This window comes from Bubalus bubalis, chromosome 12 (genome assembly GCF_019923935.1).
Source record: "Bubalus bubalis isolate 160015118507 breed Murrah chromosome 12, NDDB_SH_1, whole genome shotgun sequence".
NCBI lineage: Eukaryota > Metazoa > Chordata > Mammalia > Artiodactyla > Bovidae > Bubalus > Bubalus bubalis.
Window position 1 is genome coordinate 95,187,558 of NC_059168.1, and position 21,102 is coordinate 95,208,659.

A 21,102-nucleotide genomic window follows, 5' to 3' on the forward strand; every position below is an offset into this window, starting at 1 on the left:
GATCAGTCAGTCTTAAAAAGGAAAGGAAATTTTGACATGCTACAACATGGATCAACCATGAAAACAGTATGCTAAGTAAAGAACTCAGGCACAAAAGGACAAATACAGTATGACTCCACTTATATGAGATACCTGCTGCTGCTAAGTCGCTTCAGTCGTGTCTGACTCTGTGCGACCCCATAGATGGCAGCCCACCAGGCTCCGCTGTCCCTGGGATTCTCCAGGCAAGAACACTGGAGTGGGTTGCCGTTTCCTTCTCCAATGCATGAAAGTGAAACAGTGAAAGTGAAGTCGCTCAGTCATGTCCGACTCTTAGCGACTCCATGGACTGCAGCCTACCAGACTCGTCCACCCATGGGATTTTCCAGGCAAGAGTACTGGAGTGGGTTGCCATTGCCTTCTCCTATGAGATACCTAGATTAGCCCAATTCACAGAGACAGAAAGTAGAACAGTGGATGCCAGGGTCTGGAGAATGGGGAAATACTGTTAACAGTTACAGGTTCATTTTTGCAAGATAAAAAGAGACCTGTGTATGGGGTGGTGATGATGGTTGCATAGTATCAACCATCATGAGTGTAGAAATGACGCTAAACTGTACATTTAAAAAACGGTTGACAGAAAACAACAAAATTCTGTAAAGCAATTCTCCTTCAATAAAAAAGAAAAAAAATGTTAAGATAATAAATGTTTTGGTCTCTATGTTTCACCACAATTAAAAAAAAAAAGCACTATAGCTAACATCATACGTGATAGTGAAACACTGAACTCTTTTCCCCAAAGATCAAAAACAAGACAAGGTCATTCTCAACATTTTTATCTACCATTGGACTGCAAATCTTAGCCAATGCTATAAGAAAAATAAAAGTCATAAACATCAAAAAAGAAGTAAAACTGTCTTTATTCATAGTCACACACATAAAAAGTCTCAAAGAATTTATTTTTAAAGTTATTAGAAGTAGTAAACAAATTTAACAATGTTGTATGATAACAATCTCAATATACAAAAATCAATGCACTTCTATACACTAGCAACACACAAATGGAAAATAAAATTTTAAAATAATATTATTTACTACAGCATTAAAAAAAATAATACTCAAGGATAAGTTTAAAGAAAGAGGTACAAGATCTCAATGCTAATCTTTTAAAACATCACTGAGAACAAATAAAGTTCTGAGTAAGTGGGAAAATATACTGAATTAACAGACTAGAAGATTCAATTCTAAAATGACAAGTCTCTCCAAATTGATACGATCAATGAAATCCAAAATCTCAGCTGCTGCTGCTGCTAAGTCACTTCAGTCGTGTCCGACTCTGTGCGACCCCAGAGACGGCAGCCCACCAGGCTCCCCCGTCCCTGGGATGCTCCAGGCAAGAACACTGGAGTGGGTTGCCATTTCCTTCTCCAATGCATGAAAGCGAAAAGTCAAACTGAAGTCGCTCAGTCGTGTCCAACCCTCAGCGACCCCATGGACTGCAGCCCACCAAGCTCCTCCGTCCATGGGATTTTCCAGGCAAGAGTACTGGAGTGGGGTGCCATTGCCTTCTCCGAAAATCTCAGCAGGCTTTGTTTAAAAAAAATTTTTTTTGATGAACTGATTCTAAAATGTATAAGGAAATTAAAACAAAACCCTAGAATAGCTAAAACAGCTAAAATAACTCTGAAAAGGAAGAATGGAGTTGGAGAATTTTAAGATTTACTATACAACTATAGTATTCAAAATATTGTGGTATTATAAATAGATTATTGAAGAAAATAAGAGTCTACAAGTAGATCATACATAAGAAGATCAAATTATTTTTCAGCAAGCATATCAAAAACTCAATGGGAAAATCTTGTCAACAAAAAGTGCTGTAACATAAATATTCATATAAAAAGACTCTGATTCCTATCTTATACCATACCAAAAAAAAAAACAAAACTAACCTGAATAAAGCTAAAACCATAAAGTTTCTAGTAGGAATCAGAATAATAACTTAGAAACCTCAGGTTAGGCCAAGATTTCTTAGGGAGGATACAGAAGGCATTAATTATAAAAGAAAAAATTAATAAACAGAACTTCATAAAAATGTAAAACTTTTACTAATCAAAAATCATGTTTAATAAAGTAAAAGAGAAAGCCACAGATTGGGAGAAAAATTCACAACATATATACTTGATGAAAGACTTGTATCATAATAAAAAATATCCACAACTCAATAACAGGACAAAGAACATGACTTCTTACATTATCAAAATATTTTGAATAGACATTTCTAAAAAGGAAACACGAATGGCCAATAAGGGTGTGAAAAAGTGACCAACATAGTCATGAGGGAAATGCAAATTAAAAACACATCATTTTTGCTCACTAGAATAATTAAAATTTAAAAGTTTACAACACCAAACACCTGCAAGGATGTGGAACCATTAGAACTCATACTAATGGAATTGCAAAATGCATACACAATTTGGAAAACTGACAAGTTCATAAAAAGTTTAACATAAAGCTACCATCAGACCCAACAATTCCTAGGTATGTTTAAGAGAAATAAAAATATATCCACAAAAACCACGTACAAGAATATTCATAGCTGCTTTATTCCTAGTAGCCCAGACCCAGAAAGAGACTAGGTATCAACAGATGAACAGATCGACTATGATACAGACAACTGAATACTACTCAGCAATAAAAAGAATTAGTAACACCTGCAACAACATGGATGAGTCTAAAACATTATGCTGAAAAACACTAGACACAAAAAAGCACATGTTGTATGATTCCATGTATAAGACATGTTAGAACAGACAAACTCATCTATCGTGACAGAAGTCAGAAGTTACTGCTTCTTAGGGGCAAAAGAGTATGATCAACTGAAAAAAGCCTAAAGGAATTTTCTGAAGGGATGGCAGTGTTCTACATCTAGATGAAACATGAATTTCAAGGGTACATACATTTGTGAAAACTGCTTGAATCTTACACTTAATATTTCACTATAAGTAAATCATACCACTATTTTAAAAAGATAAAAAAAGTACATTGGCTTTGGAATCACACAGGCTTCAGTTTTGCCACTTAACTGCTGTGTGATCTTGACAAAGTGTTAAACTGTCAGTTGCCTTATCTATAAAATGGGGAGAACTAAAGTTGAGAACAACTTCACAGAGTTGAAAGAAAAAGGAGACAAAGTTTTAAAACCATAAGCATATAGTAAAAATGCTCACTAAATATTAGCCTAAAAAGTTAGAAACTCTTCATATATTTCAGCAGTGAAGAAACATTCAAGAACAGCTAGAGCAGCTAAATGCTGGGCAATTCACTTGTATTATCTGACTTATTTTTTAAAAAACAACCCCTAACAGGGATTATTACTGTTTTATGGATGAAGAAACTGATCTTCACAGGTTGCCTATGATCACCTACCAAGGACTGGCAAAAACCAAGATACAAACTCTCGTATTTTTTCCACTACACCATGTCCATTAGGGTCACTTTTAGCAACATAACCCTGCAACCTCCAGGGCAACACAATTCATATGAGAAGCTTACTTAAGGCTCCCTACATTTTTGACAGCAGGATAAAAAGTAGGCCAATTCTGATGCCATGATTAGTGAATGAAGGCAAGGCTGAAAGCAGAAGCCTGAAAATGCTGCTCTAAGCTTTTACCCTGTTCCTGAGCTTCAAGATAGTTCCTGATACTTGAGGATACTGATCCTCATTCCTTAAAGCAATTTCAAGATAAGAGAATTCTGAATGTAAAATCTATGATCTAAATGCGAAACTGTAGCCTGGGTGACTCAATTTGGCAGAATAGCCTTAGAAACTTGGCAGCTGAAATAAGAGCCAGTAGATTTTTTAAAAATCTTTATCTCGTTTCTTAACATAAGAATCTCATTTTAAAAAAATTAAAAAATTAAGGTCAATTCCCTGGTGATCCAATGCTTAGGACTCCACACTTTCACTACCGAGGGCCAGGGTTTGGTTCTTGGACTGGGAACTAAGATCCTGTAAAATACGGTGCAGCCAATAAATAAATTAAAAAAAATTAAAACACAGTAATAGTGAATATTACTCTGTGATACCATTTGCCCAAAGACATCACTGTTAACAGTTCAGTGTATCTCTTCTACACTAAAATTTACCTTCTCCCTAACAATTCTACAGTATTTCACTACATGGATAACTATAATCCATGTAACAAGTCCCCTATTAAATTTCTGAGCTATTCCTTTTTTTTTTTTTTTTTGCTATTATAAATGCTGAAAAGAATATCTGTGAATATACATTTTGCACACCTGTCATTTCTTATAGGATAAATACCCAGATGTGTTAACTGCTAAATCTGCAAATCTGAATTTAAAAAGTTTAAAATTTAAACTGCTTAATCTGCGAGAATAAACCCAAACATTTTTAGTGTTGACAGATAATATTAGATTATACTCATAAACTTCTTATTTTCCCACATCTTCATCTGCACTGACAATTATTTTTTAATGTAGGAATTGCAAACTCAAATGCTTACAGAAGACTAGAAGGAAACATAAGTATATCAAAGAGGTCATGCAGGTTTGTGACAAACCTGAGCACATGCTCATTTAAAGAGGCAGCCACTACTCTATTCAAGCCAATAGATCACATGTAGAAATCTAGGCCTACAGTTGAACCATCCAATTTATCAAGAAGGCCAGAAATCCAAATTTTCACAAAATTCTTGCAGGTTTTAAATGTTGACAACTAATATGTTTTTATTTAAACATCCAATTAGTCAAACAAAATAGATCTATAGGCCAGATTACATTTAGCTCATGGAATTTCATGCTAAGGTGAAAACGATATAACATTTTCACTTTGAATTTTATTATTCATGCAGTTTATTCTTCCCTATGTTTACCAACAGAGGGTATACCTATTAAAATTTAATTTTGGCTCATATTGTCAGCACCTTTTAAAGAAAGATGCTTCTTTTCTTCTTCCAGATTCACATCTCCAACAAATACTGGACCAAAAAAAACGAAGAACTGTAACTTCAGGTATGGAAGCTAAGAGTCATCTTAACTGATCTCTGCCCAGAAAAGACTTATGAGGACTAATTTGGGATTCAATTGCTATACTCTCCTCAACATAGAGAACCACAAGATTTTTAGAGAAAATACCAATTTGTAAACCTCTGTATAACTCTGAAAAAGGAGGATTTAATAATCCAAGGTTTGCCTCCACTACCTAACACATTTGCCTAACACAAAAAATTTTCTCTTCGGTGAGACATCAAAAAACAAAGAATTCCCACACATTCCCTTTGTTATCATATACTGAATTTAAACAGTCATCTTCCACTTTTTTTTTTTATTAAAACAACAACAGGTTTATAAAAATCTTTCTCTGCTCTCAAAATATTACTGCAACACTGCTCCCACAGAAATAATTTCAGCAACCTATCTAATTTCAGAGTTTCTTCTCATTCCTTCTTAGTCATCTATTACAAATCTCCAGACCCAGATGTTCAAGCATTCCCTGAACCCACCAAAGATAATAGCAGAGATCCATGACTCTCCAAGGACCCAAAAACAGCCTTTGAATGCAACTATCTTTTCATCAACTGTAAACAAGTCCTAAACTGTTGGCTCCATAGGGAGTCCCTACCAAGTCAGTATAAACTCTGAAATAGGGGCAGAGGTCAAGGGGATGAGAGCTCAGCCTAAACTCTGGATCTCATCCCACCCCCATCCTGTTCAAAAGAATCCTTATCAGAAAGGAACTCCCCAGCAAAAGGCCACATTCAGGAGACGTGATCTTGCAGTGACCTAACAGATTCTGCTGAAGCTTTAGAAGCAAGGCTCTTGGAACTGTTATGAATGTGAAATACCAATATCACAACCAGAATGTTCTGAAGGAAAGGTGACACAAAGAGGGAAACCAAGGGAGATTTGTGAACTTATCTTCATTTGTTTCAGGAAAGAACCCGTTTGATAATAAACAGTGCAAATAATCCTGAACTACAGAAGAAATCTCTTTGGGAACCTATTCCATAGAAAATTACTTTACATCCAAAATAATTCTAATATATGCAAAAGAGCCCAAATGACACTTAGAAAAGAGTCTTTATTCTGGACACAAAAGGCCCCATTATATGTTATAAATCATTATACTGCCTTAAACTCTTCCATTAGCATCTGAGACTTGTCACAGTCAAGAGAGCCAGAAACAGGATAGAAGATTCATTAAAACAGCAGCTCTGAAGTCCCAGATATTTCTCCACTGTGTACTTTGGGGTGAGTCATTTAACCTCTCCAGGCCTCAGCACTCTGGTCTGTAAGACAGGAATAGTATCTTTTCAATAGGTTTCATGAGTGCTTAATGAAAAATGCACATGAAGCATTTAGTGTGTAACAAATATTAGCCATTATTACTATCATTATCATTATTTTTATTATTATGGAGTAAAAGCCACAGATCATGTTTTGTGTTCGTCATTCCTAATCAAATCAGAGTCCCTTGAGGGCAGGAACTGAGTCTTAGCTTGGCACACACATCAAAGGGAAAAAGAGAAGTGGGAAGGGAAAGAAACAATGGGGTAAGTATCACAAAGTCAAACTTAAATGTAGGTAATTTTAAATGCTATAACCAACCCTCCTCACTCCCACTGAACATGTTCAGAGGACCTGGTACATAAGAACACCCAGTAAATGTTCATTTTCTTTGCTCTCTAACACCCAGCCTCAAGTTCATGATCTGCAGACCACACTTGGGCTTATATGAACTGTTTTCTGAGATCAAAAATTGTAACATACAGTTTGACAACTAGGAATAAACCGATAGGACACAACACAGAATGTTGGAATTTTGGAATGAACCTATTCCAAAATTGGGTATTCTAGCTGAGATGTACATTTCTCTCTTATAGCCTGAAGAATCCACAGAAAGTCTCCTTGGGACCCCAAAACACTTGACAGATGAACATGAAGCCAGAGCAAACTAGTATTATTAAGTTGTCTCACTCTGAAGCTGTGCTTTAAATTGCCTGTTCCTCCCACATCACTCATGAATCTCTGCCTGGTGGGAATCTATCAGTATGGTAAGAGAGTGCAAACATTAACTCTCAACTCTCTTCTAAAATGCTCATTTATCCAGGTGCTTAATCAGTAATGGGGGGATATATATGTGTGTGTGTGTGTGTGTGTGTATTAAAGTTTGTGTCAGGAAGAATCCAAACTAGGCAGTCCTTTTAAAATGGTAATGGTAGATTTTTAATGATACAAATTTCTTCCTCAGCATGCTCTCTATAAGACCTTGCTACTGACCAAAGAGCAAGTGCACAATCTGAGTATTTATTTTGAATAAACAGAGGGTTAACTTCTTCAGTTTCTTTCCTAAGAGGTTAAATAAATGGGCTGGCAGATGGTCATTTGGGTTACCTGCTGCTGTTGGAGGAAGGGGTCCAAACACCCAAACAGTCAACCAGATGGTAAAGAATAGCCTTGGCCAGCAATACATAAGCTCTGCTCCTTGGAGGAAACTACTTACTTGAAGCAGTAACTTACACCTGCTAACATCTGGAATGATTTATCTTTGTGTCATTAAGAAACACAGGCTACTTTAATTGAATAAAGTGGTTACAACAGCCATAAGTACAAAGAGACTGAGACTTTCAACATTATGCTACACAGAAAAACATCTACTCGAAAGCCTTTGACTGTGTGGATCACAACGAACTGTAGAAACACTTAAAGAGATGGGAATACCAGACCACCGTACCTGTCTCCTGAGAAATCTCTATGTCAGTCAAGAAGCAACAGTTAGAACCCGACATGGAACAACGGACTGGTTCAAAATTGGGAAAAGAGTAAGACAAGGTTATATATTGTCACTCTGTTCATTTAACTTCTATGCAGAGGACACCATGCGAAATGCTGGGCTGGATGAAATCACAGGCTGAAATCAAAACTACAGAGAGAAATATCAACAACCTCAGATATGCAGATGATACCACTCTAATGGCAGAAAACGAAGAGGAACTAAAGAGCCTTTGATGAGGCTGAAAGAGGAGAGTGAAAAGCTGGCTTGAAACTCAACACTCAAAAAACTGACATCATGGCACCTGATCCCATCACTTCATAGCAAATAGAAGGGGAAAAACAGAAGTGGTGTAAGATTTTATTTTCTTGGGCTCCAAAAACACTGCCAATGGTGACTGCAGCCATGAAACTGAAAGACACGTTCTCCTTGGAAGGAAAGCTATGACAAACCTAGACAGCATATTAAAAAGCAGAGACAACACTTTGCTGACAAAGGTCCATATAGCCGAAGCTATGGTTTTCCCAGCAGTCATGTATAGATGTGAGAGTTGGACCATAAAGACTGAGCACTGAAGAACCAATGCTTTTGAACTGTAATTCTGGAGAAGACTCTTAAGAGTCCCTTAAGCTGCAAGGAGATCAAAGCAGTCAATCCTAAAGGAAATCAACCCTGAATATTCATATCTGAAGCTGAAGCTCCAATACTGTGGCCACCTGATGCAAAGAGTGAATTCACTGGAAAAGATCCTGATGCTGGGAAAGACTGAAGACAAAAGGAGAAGAGGGTGACAGAGGAGGAGATGGTCAGATAGCATCACTGACTCATGGACATGAATTTAAGCAAACTCCAGGAGATAGTAAAGAACAGGGGAGTCTGGTATGCTACAGTCCATAGGGTCACAGAGAATCAGACACGACTTAGTAACTGAACAACAAAAACAACAGTGTTTATCATTTACCAAGCATTGTTCCAAATGCATGTTATTACTTCATTTAATCTTCACACCAGCCTTGTCAAGTAGAAATATTTTTTCATTGTCCCCATACAATAGAAGAGAGTACTGAGGCACAGAGAGGTTAAATAACTAAGCCAAGATTACAGAACTCAAGCAATCTTGAGCTGGAGTCCATGCTCTTAATTCAGAAGAGTTCTGGCTTATATTAAATAAAAAGCTAAAGGGCTCACTTAAAATGCAGACAAAAAATTTATATAAAATTATGTTCATTGTGGCATTACTTATAATGAAGAAAAAACTGGAAACAACCGAAACGTCCAACAGTAGGAAAATGGTTAAATAAACCACAGTAAAGTTATTCACTTACAAAGAAATATTATCTTGCCATTAAAAAGATTTATGAAAAATTTTTCATGACTTGGAACAATGTTCCCAATGTAATGCTGAGTGGGGGAGCAATAAATAGTAAACAAAATTGTATATATGATTTCTAACCACATAAAAAGTTCAGACACAAACTGGAAGGACATATTCTCAAATAAGAAGCAATGGTTATTTCCAGGTGGTGGAATTAGGGGTGTTTGTATTTTTCTTTTAGTGTTTTCCACAATGAACATGCATTATCCTACCAACAGTTTAAATAAAGGCAATTTCTGTCTTTTAATCAAGCTACAAGAAAATCCTCAAGCAGATGGTATAAACAGCTAAAAAGCTACTAATTTGTCTAAACTTCAAGTTGTTACTTTCCTTGGGAAACATCCTCTGAACACCAAATAACCACAGTCAGCACATACCAAAAAGAATGCTCACCTTCAACTACAGAAACTGAATTAAAATATCAGTATTTTCAATTTTGGTCAATATCCATTCTCCAATTATTTATAGGATTATTTTATAAGAAGAGGAATGGATTTAACTATTCAGAGGCCAAAAATCCAGGAATGGATTTGCTGAAATGTAATAAGGGACAAAGTCTGACTAGGGAAGAAGAACAGCTGTTGCTAATCCAACTATTTACCCTTTGACCCTCTATCTGGCCAATAACTGAACAGTATCAATTGTTTTCCTGTATTATGTGCTGTTTACAATCCCTGAGAGGCATGAAAGGAATTAATAATTTAGCCTAGAAAGCTGACAGCCTTTATTGGGGAGCCCCTTGTCTGTGGGACAGAAATCAGAGCAAGTAGCTGTCCTGAAGTCATAGGTCCCTTTACTGTTCCTGTTTTATAGCCTAATTGGCCCCCAAACATAAATCAATTATTTCTCCTGTTTTAAGCAACAATGACTTCTATTCTCTAACTTCCCTTGTATCAAGTCAGTCGTTGTTCTCTTGAGTTTTACAACTACACAGTAAACATGATGGCTGAGAAAAAAAACTTGGGGAGCAGGGCAGACTGGGGTTATTTGGAAACAGAAGCAGAGAAAGGTTATGCTGTTTTGAACTTCTCTTGACCTTTGACTGCCCTTGTCCCTAGCTTATGCTAATAGGCAGGGTACAGAGATGCTTCTTGTAGAAATGAACTTAGCCTGAACCTGTGCCGTAACATTGGACTCCAGGAAGCGCAGGAATCATAGGAAGGCGGCCAGAGTGTGAACAGCTGCCCATATTCTAAGCATGGCTACCCATCTGCTCTACCACTGAAAAGGGAGGCGGGGGCCATATGAATTGGACAAAATTGGTTTTCCTCATCCAGTTCCAATACATACCACATGTCCCAAACTTGCTGTCTACAACCACTGACAAGCAAAATGGGAAATCAGCAACAATGGTATTTCTTCGTTCAAAATAAGCAAGAACGAGCAGGCCTTCCCTATCAGGAATTTGAGGAGTAAGGGAGACACTGGAGCCTCTAAATTCCAAAGATTCATCACAAAGAAAACCCTACTGTCCTCCATCTAATGCGCAAAAGTCATGAGGTATTAACATAGGAGACTTTACTCCTTCCCAATCAGAAGCCATAGAATTTGTAATATCAACAACCATAACCAACACTTTCACTTTTCACTTTCATGCATTGGAGGAGGAAATGGCAACCCACTCCAGTATTCTTGCCTGGAGAATCCCAGGGATGGGGGAGCCTGGTGGGCTGCCGTCTACGGGGTCGCACAGAGTCGGACACGACTGAAGCGACTCAGCAGCAGCATAGCCCATTTCAGTCGAGGTTTCCTATTATTCGGTAGGACTGAGCATGCTCATTTGAACCCCAAGACTGATTCAAACAGGACGATAAACTTCTATTTCTGCCTACTCATTATTATAATGTCAGATCTTTATGTATTTCAAACAGACAGACCAAAAACACTAGTAACTTCACAAAAATAACATGGGGACTACTGAAAATATTGGCCACATAAGCTAAGTACAATTTTTAAAAGAAAAATGATTTTTTTAGGTAACTCTCATTCCATACTGACATATATTAATAAAATTATGATTCAGTATCTGTTCATTTTCATGGAATGGAGAGATCTATAAAGCACAGTATCTAGACAGGGATTCTATGCAGAAATGTTAAATGAGTTAGAATTACTTGGGCCAGCAGGAAGAAAAATCCAAAAATAATCTTCCTAAGAGTATCAAGTACCTTTCCTAGAAGATGGGCATGAATATTTCTAATTGCTACTAAATGAAGAATAAATTTGGCTCCCATATGCTTAAAAAAGAGTATTTTTAAATAATTTCAGACTAGGAAAGGTTTTCTGATAGACTTAACAAATGAGAATGGGACTTAGGTTTTATTTATTTTTGTATCCCTGGAGCCTAGAACTAGTCCTGAGCGGAAAACATTCAATATTAAATTGAGTTCTCAATTATCTGGCTTGTTTTATGTGTAGTTCTATCTGAAAGATCACAAGGCATGTCAGTATCCTTCCTAGTGTTAAAAAATTCTTCTAAGTGGGGCTTCCCACTGGTGGTCCAGAGGCTGGGAATCTGCCTGCCAATGCAGGGGACACAAGTTCACTCCCTGGTCCAGGAAGATCCCATGTGCCACAGAGTAACTAGGCCCAGGGCCACAACTGCTGAGCCTGAGGGTTACAACTACTGAAGCCTGCATACCTAGAGCCTATGCTCTGCAACAAAAGAAGCCACTGCAATGAGAAGCCCATTTATTCCAACTAGAGAGTAGCCCATTTGCCACAACTAGAGAAAGCCCATGCACCCCGAGGAAGACCCAGAGCAGCCAAAAATGACAAATTCTAAAAAGTGCTTCTAAGAAAGGCCCATGACTCAAGAATTTACCTTTTCCTCCTCCTAAATGACAGCTATTCATAAAAGAAAGACAAAGTGAAAATAGTGTGTTCCCTCATAGGTACTGGGATGTGAGGTAGGAAGGTGAGGTAAACCGAACCTATAATCCAAAGTTGGATATCCAACTTTGTAGGTAATATCTGGTATTACCTACAAAGCTGATTCAGAACTTTATAACTTCTAGAAAGAAAAACCTATTTCCTTAATGTTTGATAATCATTATGAGACTTACTTTTGTTTTGCAATTAGTAACTATTAGTTAAATAAACATGAATCTTATACTATTAAGGTGTGTGAGGAAAATATGAGAAGGTCCACAGCTGTTAGTCAGGATGGTGAGAAGGTGAACTTTATCGCTTACCTCAACAACAGAATGGTAACAAATAACCAGCCCCATAACCCTAAAAAATACAAGAACTAGAAAAAATAACTCTAGATCATTTCATAGAGTCTCAATCTAAAGTATCATTTGACCTTTTAGTATTATGGCAAAATAATATGTGTATACACTGAATATTCCCATGTCCATAACCCAGAATGGTGTGTGTGACATTATGAGAGCACTATAAACACAGATGAAAAGCATCATTTAATTAAGACTTTGAAACGGTCATTCTCGTACCTTAAACTTAAGAATGTAGATGAAGATGCTTAGAAATTAAACTGTGGTATGAAGGTTATCATCTATAAATATCTAAACCTGTACCTAATCCTTCTTTGAAAGAAACGTCAAAATTAGTCAATACTTTTAAAACGTGGCTGTGGGTATATGCTTGTATGTGTACGTAAATGAAAGCACAATTTTTGTCAGTGGTACCTTCATGGGGTGATGAAAAACAAGACTAGCATTAAACAGAAATTTTCAGCAAAAAATTTTCTATTAAATGGCTAGAGTCTGACCACCAAAAAGTATTAGGAGAAGAAAAATAAAATATAAGTAGAAAAGAGAATGTCCTCCCCATAATCATAAAGTGAAATAAAATCTGTGAATAGGCCTATAAATGACACCTTAAGTTATACATTTAAAAGTACACACACATATACTTTTCTTATCCATTAACACTGGGGAACATTTAGAACTTACTAGTGCTTGAGTCGAGCTCTGCCAATTCGTCCTGACAAAAGCCTGAAGAGAAAAAAACAGGAAAAAAAGATTATAATTCATGAATTACTCCAAGGTGCCTCCAAATATGAAAAGTATAATATAGTGAAAAAAATAATCCAGACTCATAAGTCAAATTTGGATTTGAATCCTGGCTCTATAACATTTAGCTACTGTAGATCCTTCTTTGAGCCTCCATTTCATCATTTTTATATTAAAAAATGGAGATGGTACAGCACTTCTCATGGAGCAGTAATGAGGATTAAGTGAGATAATGATATAAAATGCTTATTTAGCACAGTCTCTGGCACAGAGGAGCTCAATAAACAACAGTATAAGTAACTATGAGTAACCATGCCAAAGTTAGGTACAATAAAACATGTGCAATATGCATACATATGTAATACATATGTTGAAAGTTGCTCTGTCATGTCCAACTCTTTGCAACCCCATGGACTGTACAGTCCATGGAATTCTCCAAGCCAGAATACTGTGGGTAGCTTCTCTCTTCTCCAGGGGATCTTCCCAACCCAGGGATCGAACCCAGGTCTCCCGCACTACAGGCAGATTCTTTACCAACTGAGCCACCAGGGAAGCCCAAGAATACTGGAGTAGGTAGTCTATTGCTTCTCCAGGAGATCTTCCTGACCCAGGAATTGAACTGGGGTCTCCTGCATTGCAGGTGTATTCTTTACCAGCTATCATATTTCGTAGTAAATTTACAATGCATTTAATATTTGTCATGTTCTACTTATGCTATCAATTATTTTCCAAAAGAAAGCAAAATATATGAACTTATAAAAACAAAAAAAAATGAACTTATAAAACATCAAACAGGGTAATTTTACTTAAAATTTTCATAACTGCCAAAGAATTTTACCTATACACACAAATAGAAGCAATTCTTCCATTAATGTATGCTATTCAGGTTGGAATAAACAGCCCTCAAAGCACATTTCAGGCCCCAAAACTCTAAGCTACATCTTTCCGATTGGTGTACAACTATCACACTGAAGAGAAAAATCAAGCACAGTGAGTGCCAAATAGACAATAGGAGTTCTATACACAGTTGATCAAAGTTCTGTTTTCCTGGAATGACTGCTTACTCTCTCCAGTTTGTTTTTGACCCATCCTCAGTTTAAATATTTCCTCAGAAAAGCTTTTTCTTGCCTCCTTTACCCTCACCTCATACAAAAGGTCAAAGCTCCCTATAATAACTATCTACAATGCTTTGTGCACTCATCAACAAGGAATTACTTGTTCAATGTCTGATGCCACTATGAGGCTGTTCCACTAATAATGTTCCATCATCCTAGGGGAAGGAACCTGGCCTGTCTTGTTCACAGCTGTATCCCCATTATCTCTCACAAGCCTAGTACAAAGCAGCTGTTCAATAAATATCAACTGTAGTATCTCAATGGTAAACTCAAAAATAATGGTGCAAAACTAGCACTAGATGGTTACAAGAGTATTTTGTGTCATCAGAGTCAGGCAACCAGAAGCCAAAAGAGCAACTGGGAGTCATGTGGAGAAGGATTCAAATAGCAGACTGTTTAAACACCACTTTCAAAGTCCTTGCAATCCTAAACACTCACCAAACAAACCACATTCCTTGTCTTCCTGCGCTTCCTCCTCCTTCACTTGGTAAAGAACTACTCATCATCCTTCAATGAAACGTGGAAAACAGAAGATGCTTCTCCCGTGCTCACAACTTAAATAACTGCCTCCTTCACAAGACAGTGAATTCTTCAAGCGTAGTGACAGTGCCTCATCCATCCACAGAACTGTTTCTATGCCCACAACAGTTGCCGCTGATACAATATGTAAGGTGTTCAAACGTAGGATGAACAAAACAGAAAACACTACCCTGTCTCTAGATCAAGGGAAGAAAGTCACAGGATCAGAAAATCTAAGTTTGGCCTGAAAAGTGTGTGGAATGTTTGAGTGAGGAAATCTGATCTGGAAAACCAGAGTTTGGAAGGTGCTAAAGTGACTGATATGCCTAAAAAGGATCACCTTAGAGCGACTTTAAATCTTCTCTATATAAATGCCTGGGGATCAGAAAAGCTGTAGAGAGATGCCAGGCAATAAGGAAATCACTCATCATTACACATGGGTCCAATATTGAACATTCTGCCAGAAATGAAACTGAGAATAAGCATACACTTAACATAAACTGACTCAAAAATAGGACAAAAACATGGGAAGGTAGAATAGTATAATGGGAAAGTTATAGTTCAAAAGCCACTTTTGGTTTAGTCATATGATGTAGGCAAGTAACTGCTTATCTTCTGGACCTCAGATTCTGGACATTAAGTGAAAGAACTATACTGGGTTTCAAGAAAGACAAAGTCTAACAACATTTTCTGAAAACAACATTTGGAACTCAAAATAACTAGATCAAAGACAAATAAAGAGGGAGTGACTAAAAAAACAAAGACAGTACTAAGAAAAACAGTTAAAGTGGGCATCTATTGCTTTTACCTGCCTAGCAATCACTCCCCCTTCTGTTAATGGCATTCTGATTTTCCTTTAGAGACTTAGCCCTTTTACACTTTCAGCTGATACGACGACCCTAGCCCTGCTATAAACTGAGATGAACAGCACTTACCTGATAGGTCTGTTAAAAGGATTAAATGAGACACTGCATGTAAAGACTTTACACAGTACTTGACAAAGTCAAAGCTCAATATATGTGAGTTGCTACTAACTAACCCCAAGGGTCCAAGAAATTTCGTGCTGTATCTATGACACCAAAGAGCAGATTATAGGAGAGTTAACTATTAATTCACTCATGACATCATCCTCAAAGACCTGGAATGGAATCCCCTAACATTACTAACATAGTTTAGTTACTTGCTGTGATTCTTGAACCTTTTTTTATATTTTGTGCCTATAAACTGCTTGATACAATAATCCCAGAGGTAGTATGTCACTCCTAAGGAAAAGAAGAACTCTTTCTATTTACCTTAAAACAAATTCCTCCAGTGGTCACAAAAGATCCCTGATTATGAAATTCAGTAACCATGTCTATATATTCCCTCTATCCAGCCCTGAGACCACTGGCTAATAATGTTGTCTCTGGCTTTACAGATCATTACTAACACTGGAGGTCTGAGGAGATACAGAGAACAATGTTAATCCTACCTCCTGACAACAAGTCAATGGAATGGCTATATCTGGCTACTGTTCTCAAACAGTCTTACCCAGATTCTCAGAAACCACATCTGGCTAGCAAAAGGGTTTCTAGCTACAAGAACCCAAACCACTGCTAGAAGTAACCCCTCTATGTGTTGAATTCAATTCAACACAAAGGCAAAGAAAGGATATCAGAATTGTTCAGTAAAAAGCAGACTCCTAAGCCACCTAAAAACACAAAAATAACCCCCAAACCTCCTGCCTCACAACACATTAAACAGATTAGGGAAATGTTCTGAGAAATCTAGAGCCTTTGGCTGGTGGCTTAAATTGCTTTAAAAAGGGAAAGTCAAGAAACACAGATTGGGGGCTTGCCTGGTAGTCCAGTGGTTAAGAATCTGCCTTGCAACACAAGGGACACAAGTTCGATCCCTGGTCTTGGACAATCCCACATGCTGAGAGGCAACTAAGCCCATGCACCCCAACTACTGAGTTGGCATTCTAGAGCCAGAAAGCAGAAACAACCGGGTCTGCATGCTGCAACTACTAAAGCCTTCATGCCTAGAGCCTGTGCTGCAACAAGAGAAGCCACCACGGTAAGAAGCCTGCGCACTGCAACAAAGAGAAGCCCCCACCTGCTGCAAAGAGAAAGCATGCATGCATACAGCAACAAAGACCCAGCCAAAAATAAAAAAGAAACAGACTGGTTCCTAAAATGACAGATATACCACTCAGTCAGCATGTTCATAAGCAATCTGAAATTTAGAGCAAGGTTTGTATGTTTTTAGTTGTTGTTTTTGTTGTTTAGTTGATGTCACGCTCGACTCTTTGTGACCCCATGGACTGTAGCCCACCAGACTCTTCTGTCTGTAAGATTTCCCAGGCAAGAATACTGGAATGGATTGCCATTTCCCTCTGCAGGGGATGTTCCTGACCCAGGGATCGAACGAACCTGTGTCTCTCGCACTGGCGGGCAGATGCTTTACCTCTGAGCCACCAGTGAAGCCCATATATTCAGCTACCACAGTTCAGCTTAGAAGCATAGAGAAAAAGGGCATGGGTCTGAGTTGGAGTCAAATCCCAGATTTGCCACTGTTTTTGTTTAATTAACTACCCAATAGCTAATTCCTGAAATGGGGATAAAAATAACCATATTGTTCAATTGTTGTGAGTCTCATGGTGCAATAGAGGCTTGGATCTTGGTCAGGATCCTGCCAGTCAATAAAATTTGGTAAGTATATATAAATAAATAAACTACTTTATGGCAAGAACTCCAAGTTTAGGGATTTTCTTTAATACAAAGGAAGAATACAATTCTTTAATACAATCTCTAGCTCCAAGTCTAGGAATTTTCTTTGAAACAAAGGAAGATCCAGTTCACAAGCTTTTCTCCAATAGGAGAGAATCTGGCAAAAAGAAGTGACTCCTCAATCTATGATTGGCTACCGTAACAAATTTTTTAAATATTGATTTTTTTTATTTATATTTTTGGCTATAAAGTTACACAGTTACCACAAAAGGATCTTAAATAAACTCTGAGTATTCTTTTCTTTTCCAAATGTGAACAAACAAAAGCTTGTGGGTAATGCCAGTTAACAAATTCAAGCCCAAACATCAGCTAACTATAATCTACTGTGTCTTTTACAAAAGCAAGTTAAATATTACTCTAGGAATGTTTCAATTTGACTAGAGGAAAGCAGCATGGTGCAACAGAGACCTGAATGTTGGTGAGGATTCTGCCAGTCTATTTTGAAGTCCACAGGCAAAAATTAAGGTAAGGCCCTTAAAAATGCAAAATTCTGTAATTCTAATCCAACATCTCACCTTTCCCCAGAACAGAAACCACATACTAACATCAGATTAAATGTTTTAATTAAATATGAAATATAACATTATTTCTCCTAGTCAACTGCAATTCCAAATTTCATATATCTTAAAATGTGAGCTATGAAGTGAAGGAGAGCTTCCAGAAATCAAGGATCTAAAAGGATTTTTAAACTCCTCTGCTTAATTAGGTTCCCTACCCTATGATCTCAGTTCTCTGATTTTCACACCAAATTATGATCATGGCTACTGACCACGAATTCAGGTTTTAGAAAATTTTGTTTTCCATTCTCCCCATGAAAAAAGCTAAAAATCTCTACCCTGGATTTGTACTGATACACAAGAGCCATTTTGCTCCTTTCTGGACCAACATTTAGTCATTTATATCAGTTTCCCATCTGTTTTGTGCCCCACCCACCCCACCCCCCATCATGATTAGGTTCCCAATGAAACTGTGTCCTTCTCTCAGTCAAATCTGGTCTCACTCCTAAATATCCCAAGCCACAAGGCTAAGGTATATCCCAGGATCTGAGGAAAGGTAGCTTAGTAAATGCTGAGTAACTACTTCTTTCTCCAGAAAGCAATGGTATTAAATCACATGCCACTACAATGCAGTTCTTGCCAAAATATCAAGTTCTAAGAGAAAATAAGTTTTACTATTCTCTGCCTTTAAAGTCTAAAGCAACAATGTCGAATTCAAATAGCTACAGTGATGAAAAATGCTGTCTATCTTCATTGCACAAAACGATAGCCACTAGCCATGTGTGGCTATAAAGCACTTGGAATGTGACTAGTGTGACTGAGCAACTGAATTTCAACTTAATTTTAATTCGTCACATAAGGTCAATGGCTATTATAATGGAAAAACATAAGATTAAAAAAAAATCTTCCCTCTTCTAAATTTTTTTTTTTTTGGTTGTGCTGGGTCTTCATTTAGTTGCTTTTTAGATGTAAGCGGGGGCTACTCTTTGTTGTGGTGCAGGGGCTTCTCACTGCAGTGTCTTCTCTTGTTACAGAGCACCAGCTCTAGGCATGTGGGCTCAGTAGTTGTCTGCACGGGGCTTAGTTGCTCCTAGGCATGCAGAATCTCTCTGGACCAGGGAGCAAACCTATGTCCCCTGTCTTGGCAAGTGGATTCTTATTCACTGCATCACCAGAGAAGTCCTTCCTTCTTCTAAATTTATCATGACACCTTTTGGATTCTGTAGCAGCTTTAAATTAAATGAAATATGGAAACACTTACACAAGTGTTATTTACTAACCAATTCATAAGTTCATCCATTGTTATCAGAAAGTAATTCCATTAGCCTAGCAAATATAGTCACTTATTCCTTCAAATGTTATTAAGTACCTGCCCACACTGTAGCAGGTCCTAGGCCTGGAAGATACAGGTATCAGTACAACTGAGCCTGAGTGAGGGAGTGAAAGTCGCTTAGTTGTGTCTGACTCTGTGAGCCCATGGACTACAGTCCACCAGGCTCCTCTGTCCATGGAATTCTCCAGGCAAGAATACTGGAGTGGGTAGTCATTCCCTTCTCCAGGGAATCTTCCCAACCCAAGGATCAAACCCAGGTCTCCCACACTGCAGGATTCTTTACTGTCTGAGCCACCAGGGAAGCCCAAGACTGAGCCTACTGTCAGAAAACAGTCTAAAGGGGTACAGAATAAAAATTATAGAGCACAACAATGTGAATATACTCAGTGCCACTGAAGTGTATACTTAAAATGATTTAAATGGTAAATTCTGTTACATATATTTAACTACAACAAGAAAAAATTAAAGCCAAATGAAAGACAGGAACTTCCCTATCTGGTGGTCCAGTGGTTAAGACTCTGTGCTTCCACTGCAGGGGATATGGGTTCGATCCCTCACTGGGGAACTAAGATCTCACATGCTGTGTGGTGCAGCCAAAAATAAAAGATAGTGAAGTAAATAATATTTTAAAAAATTAATGGTAGGAGAGAACAATGGACAGACAGATTGGGACAGATGGACCTGATGAAACAGAAGCAGTGGTAAGAGCATATATTTTGACATAAGAATAGGTATGAGTCCTGGCACCATCACTTACTACTGTTAACTGAGGAAGTGACTTCACCTCTCTAAACCAATTTCCTCATATGTAGGCTATTGTGAGGTTCAATGAAATGATACACTTAGGTCAGTGGAAAGTGCTTAGTAGTTGTAATCAATATTAGTGAGAACAGAGCAGCAACCATGGGGCCAGGGGCATGTGGAAGAGATAAGCATTCACCAGATAAACAGGGCTATTTGAGAAACGTATGCAGAGGAAGCCACATGTACGAGGCATGAACAGAAAGGGAATAATGTTACCTGATAATGCGATTTTACTGGAGCCCCAGCCAGGGCCATATCATAAAGAACTTTACTGCCACACATGGGGAGTTTTAGGCTTTTATTCTATAGGTAGTAGAGTCACTGCTGCTACTGCTAAGTCACTTCAGTCATGTCCGACTCTGTGACCCCACAGACGGCAGCCCACCAGGCTCCCCCGTCCCTGGGATTCTCCAGGCAAGAACACTGGAGTGGGCTGCCATTTCCTTCTCCAATGCATCAAAGTGAAGAGTGAAAGTGAAGTCGCTCAGTCATTTCTGACTCTTAGAGACCCCATGGACTGCAGCCTACCAGGCTCCATCATCCATGGGATTTTCCAGGCAAGAGTACTGGAATGGGGTGCCATTGCCTTCTCCGAATAGAGTCACTAAGGGAAGGAAATACATGGATATACCTATGAAGTCTGTCAACACCAGCAGACAGTAGAAGTGAAAGTCTCTCAATCATGTCCAACTCTTTGCAACCCCATGGATTATACAGTCCATGGAATTCTCCAGGCCAGAATTGCCTTTCCCTTCTCTGGGGGATCTTCCCAACCCGAGGATCAATCCCAGGTCTCTCGCACTGCAGGCGGATTCACCACCAGCTGAGCCACAAGGGAAGCCCCAATACCAGCAGAACTCTCATTAACTTCAATATAGTGGTTCTAATATTTTAACCAAGTAATTAAAAAGTGTTAAGGCTTAAAAGGAGGAGAGGG

The 21,102-nt window shown here is 38.1% G+C and overlaps 1 protein-coding gene and 1 long non-coding RNA gene across 6 annotated transcripts in view; one reads left to right on the top strand and one right to left on the bottom strand.

Moving 5' to 3' along the window:
* Positions 1-7,019, top strand: part of LOC102389717 — a 63,249-nt gene extending 56,230 nt beyond the window's left edge. Inside the window, exons 3-4 of the long non-coding RNA XR_003102417.2 lie at positions 4,960-5,013; positions 6,885-7,019. This is a non-coding gene — a long non-coding RNA (uncharacterized LOC102389717). The remainder of the gene's footprint in view (positions 1-4,959; positions 5,014-6,884) is intronic.
* NR6A1 (nuclear receptor subfamily 6 group A member 1) overlaps positions 1-21,102 on the bottom strand; it is a 232,304-nt gene that overhangs the window by 186,503 nt on the left and 24,699 nt on the right. For all 5 annotated transcript variants that reach the window (XM_044925555.2, XM_044925553.2, XM_044925554.2 and 2 more), the window contains exon 2: positions 13,067-13,108. In XM_044925555.2, the coding sequence (XP_044781490.1) occupies positions 13,067-13,108 (42 nt within the window). The remainder of the gene's footprint in view (positions 1-13,066; positions 13,109-21,102) is intronic.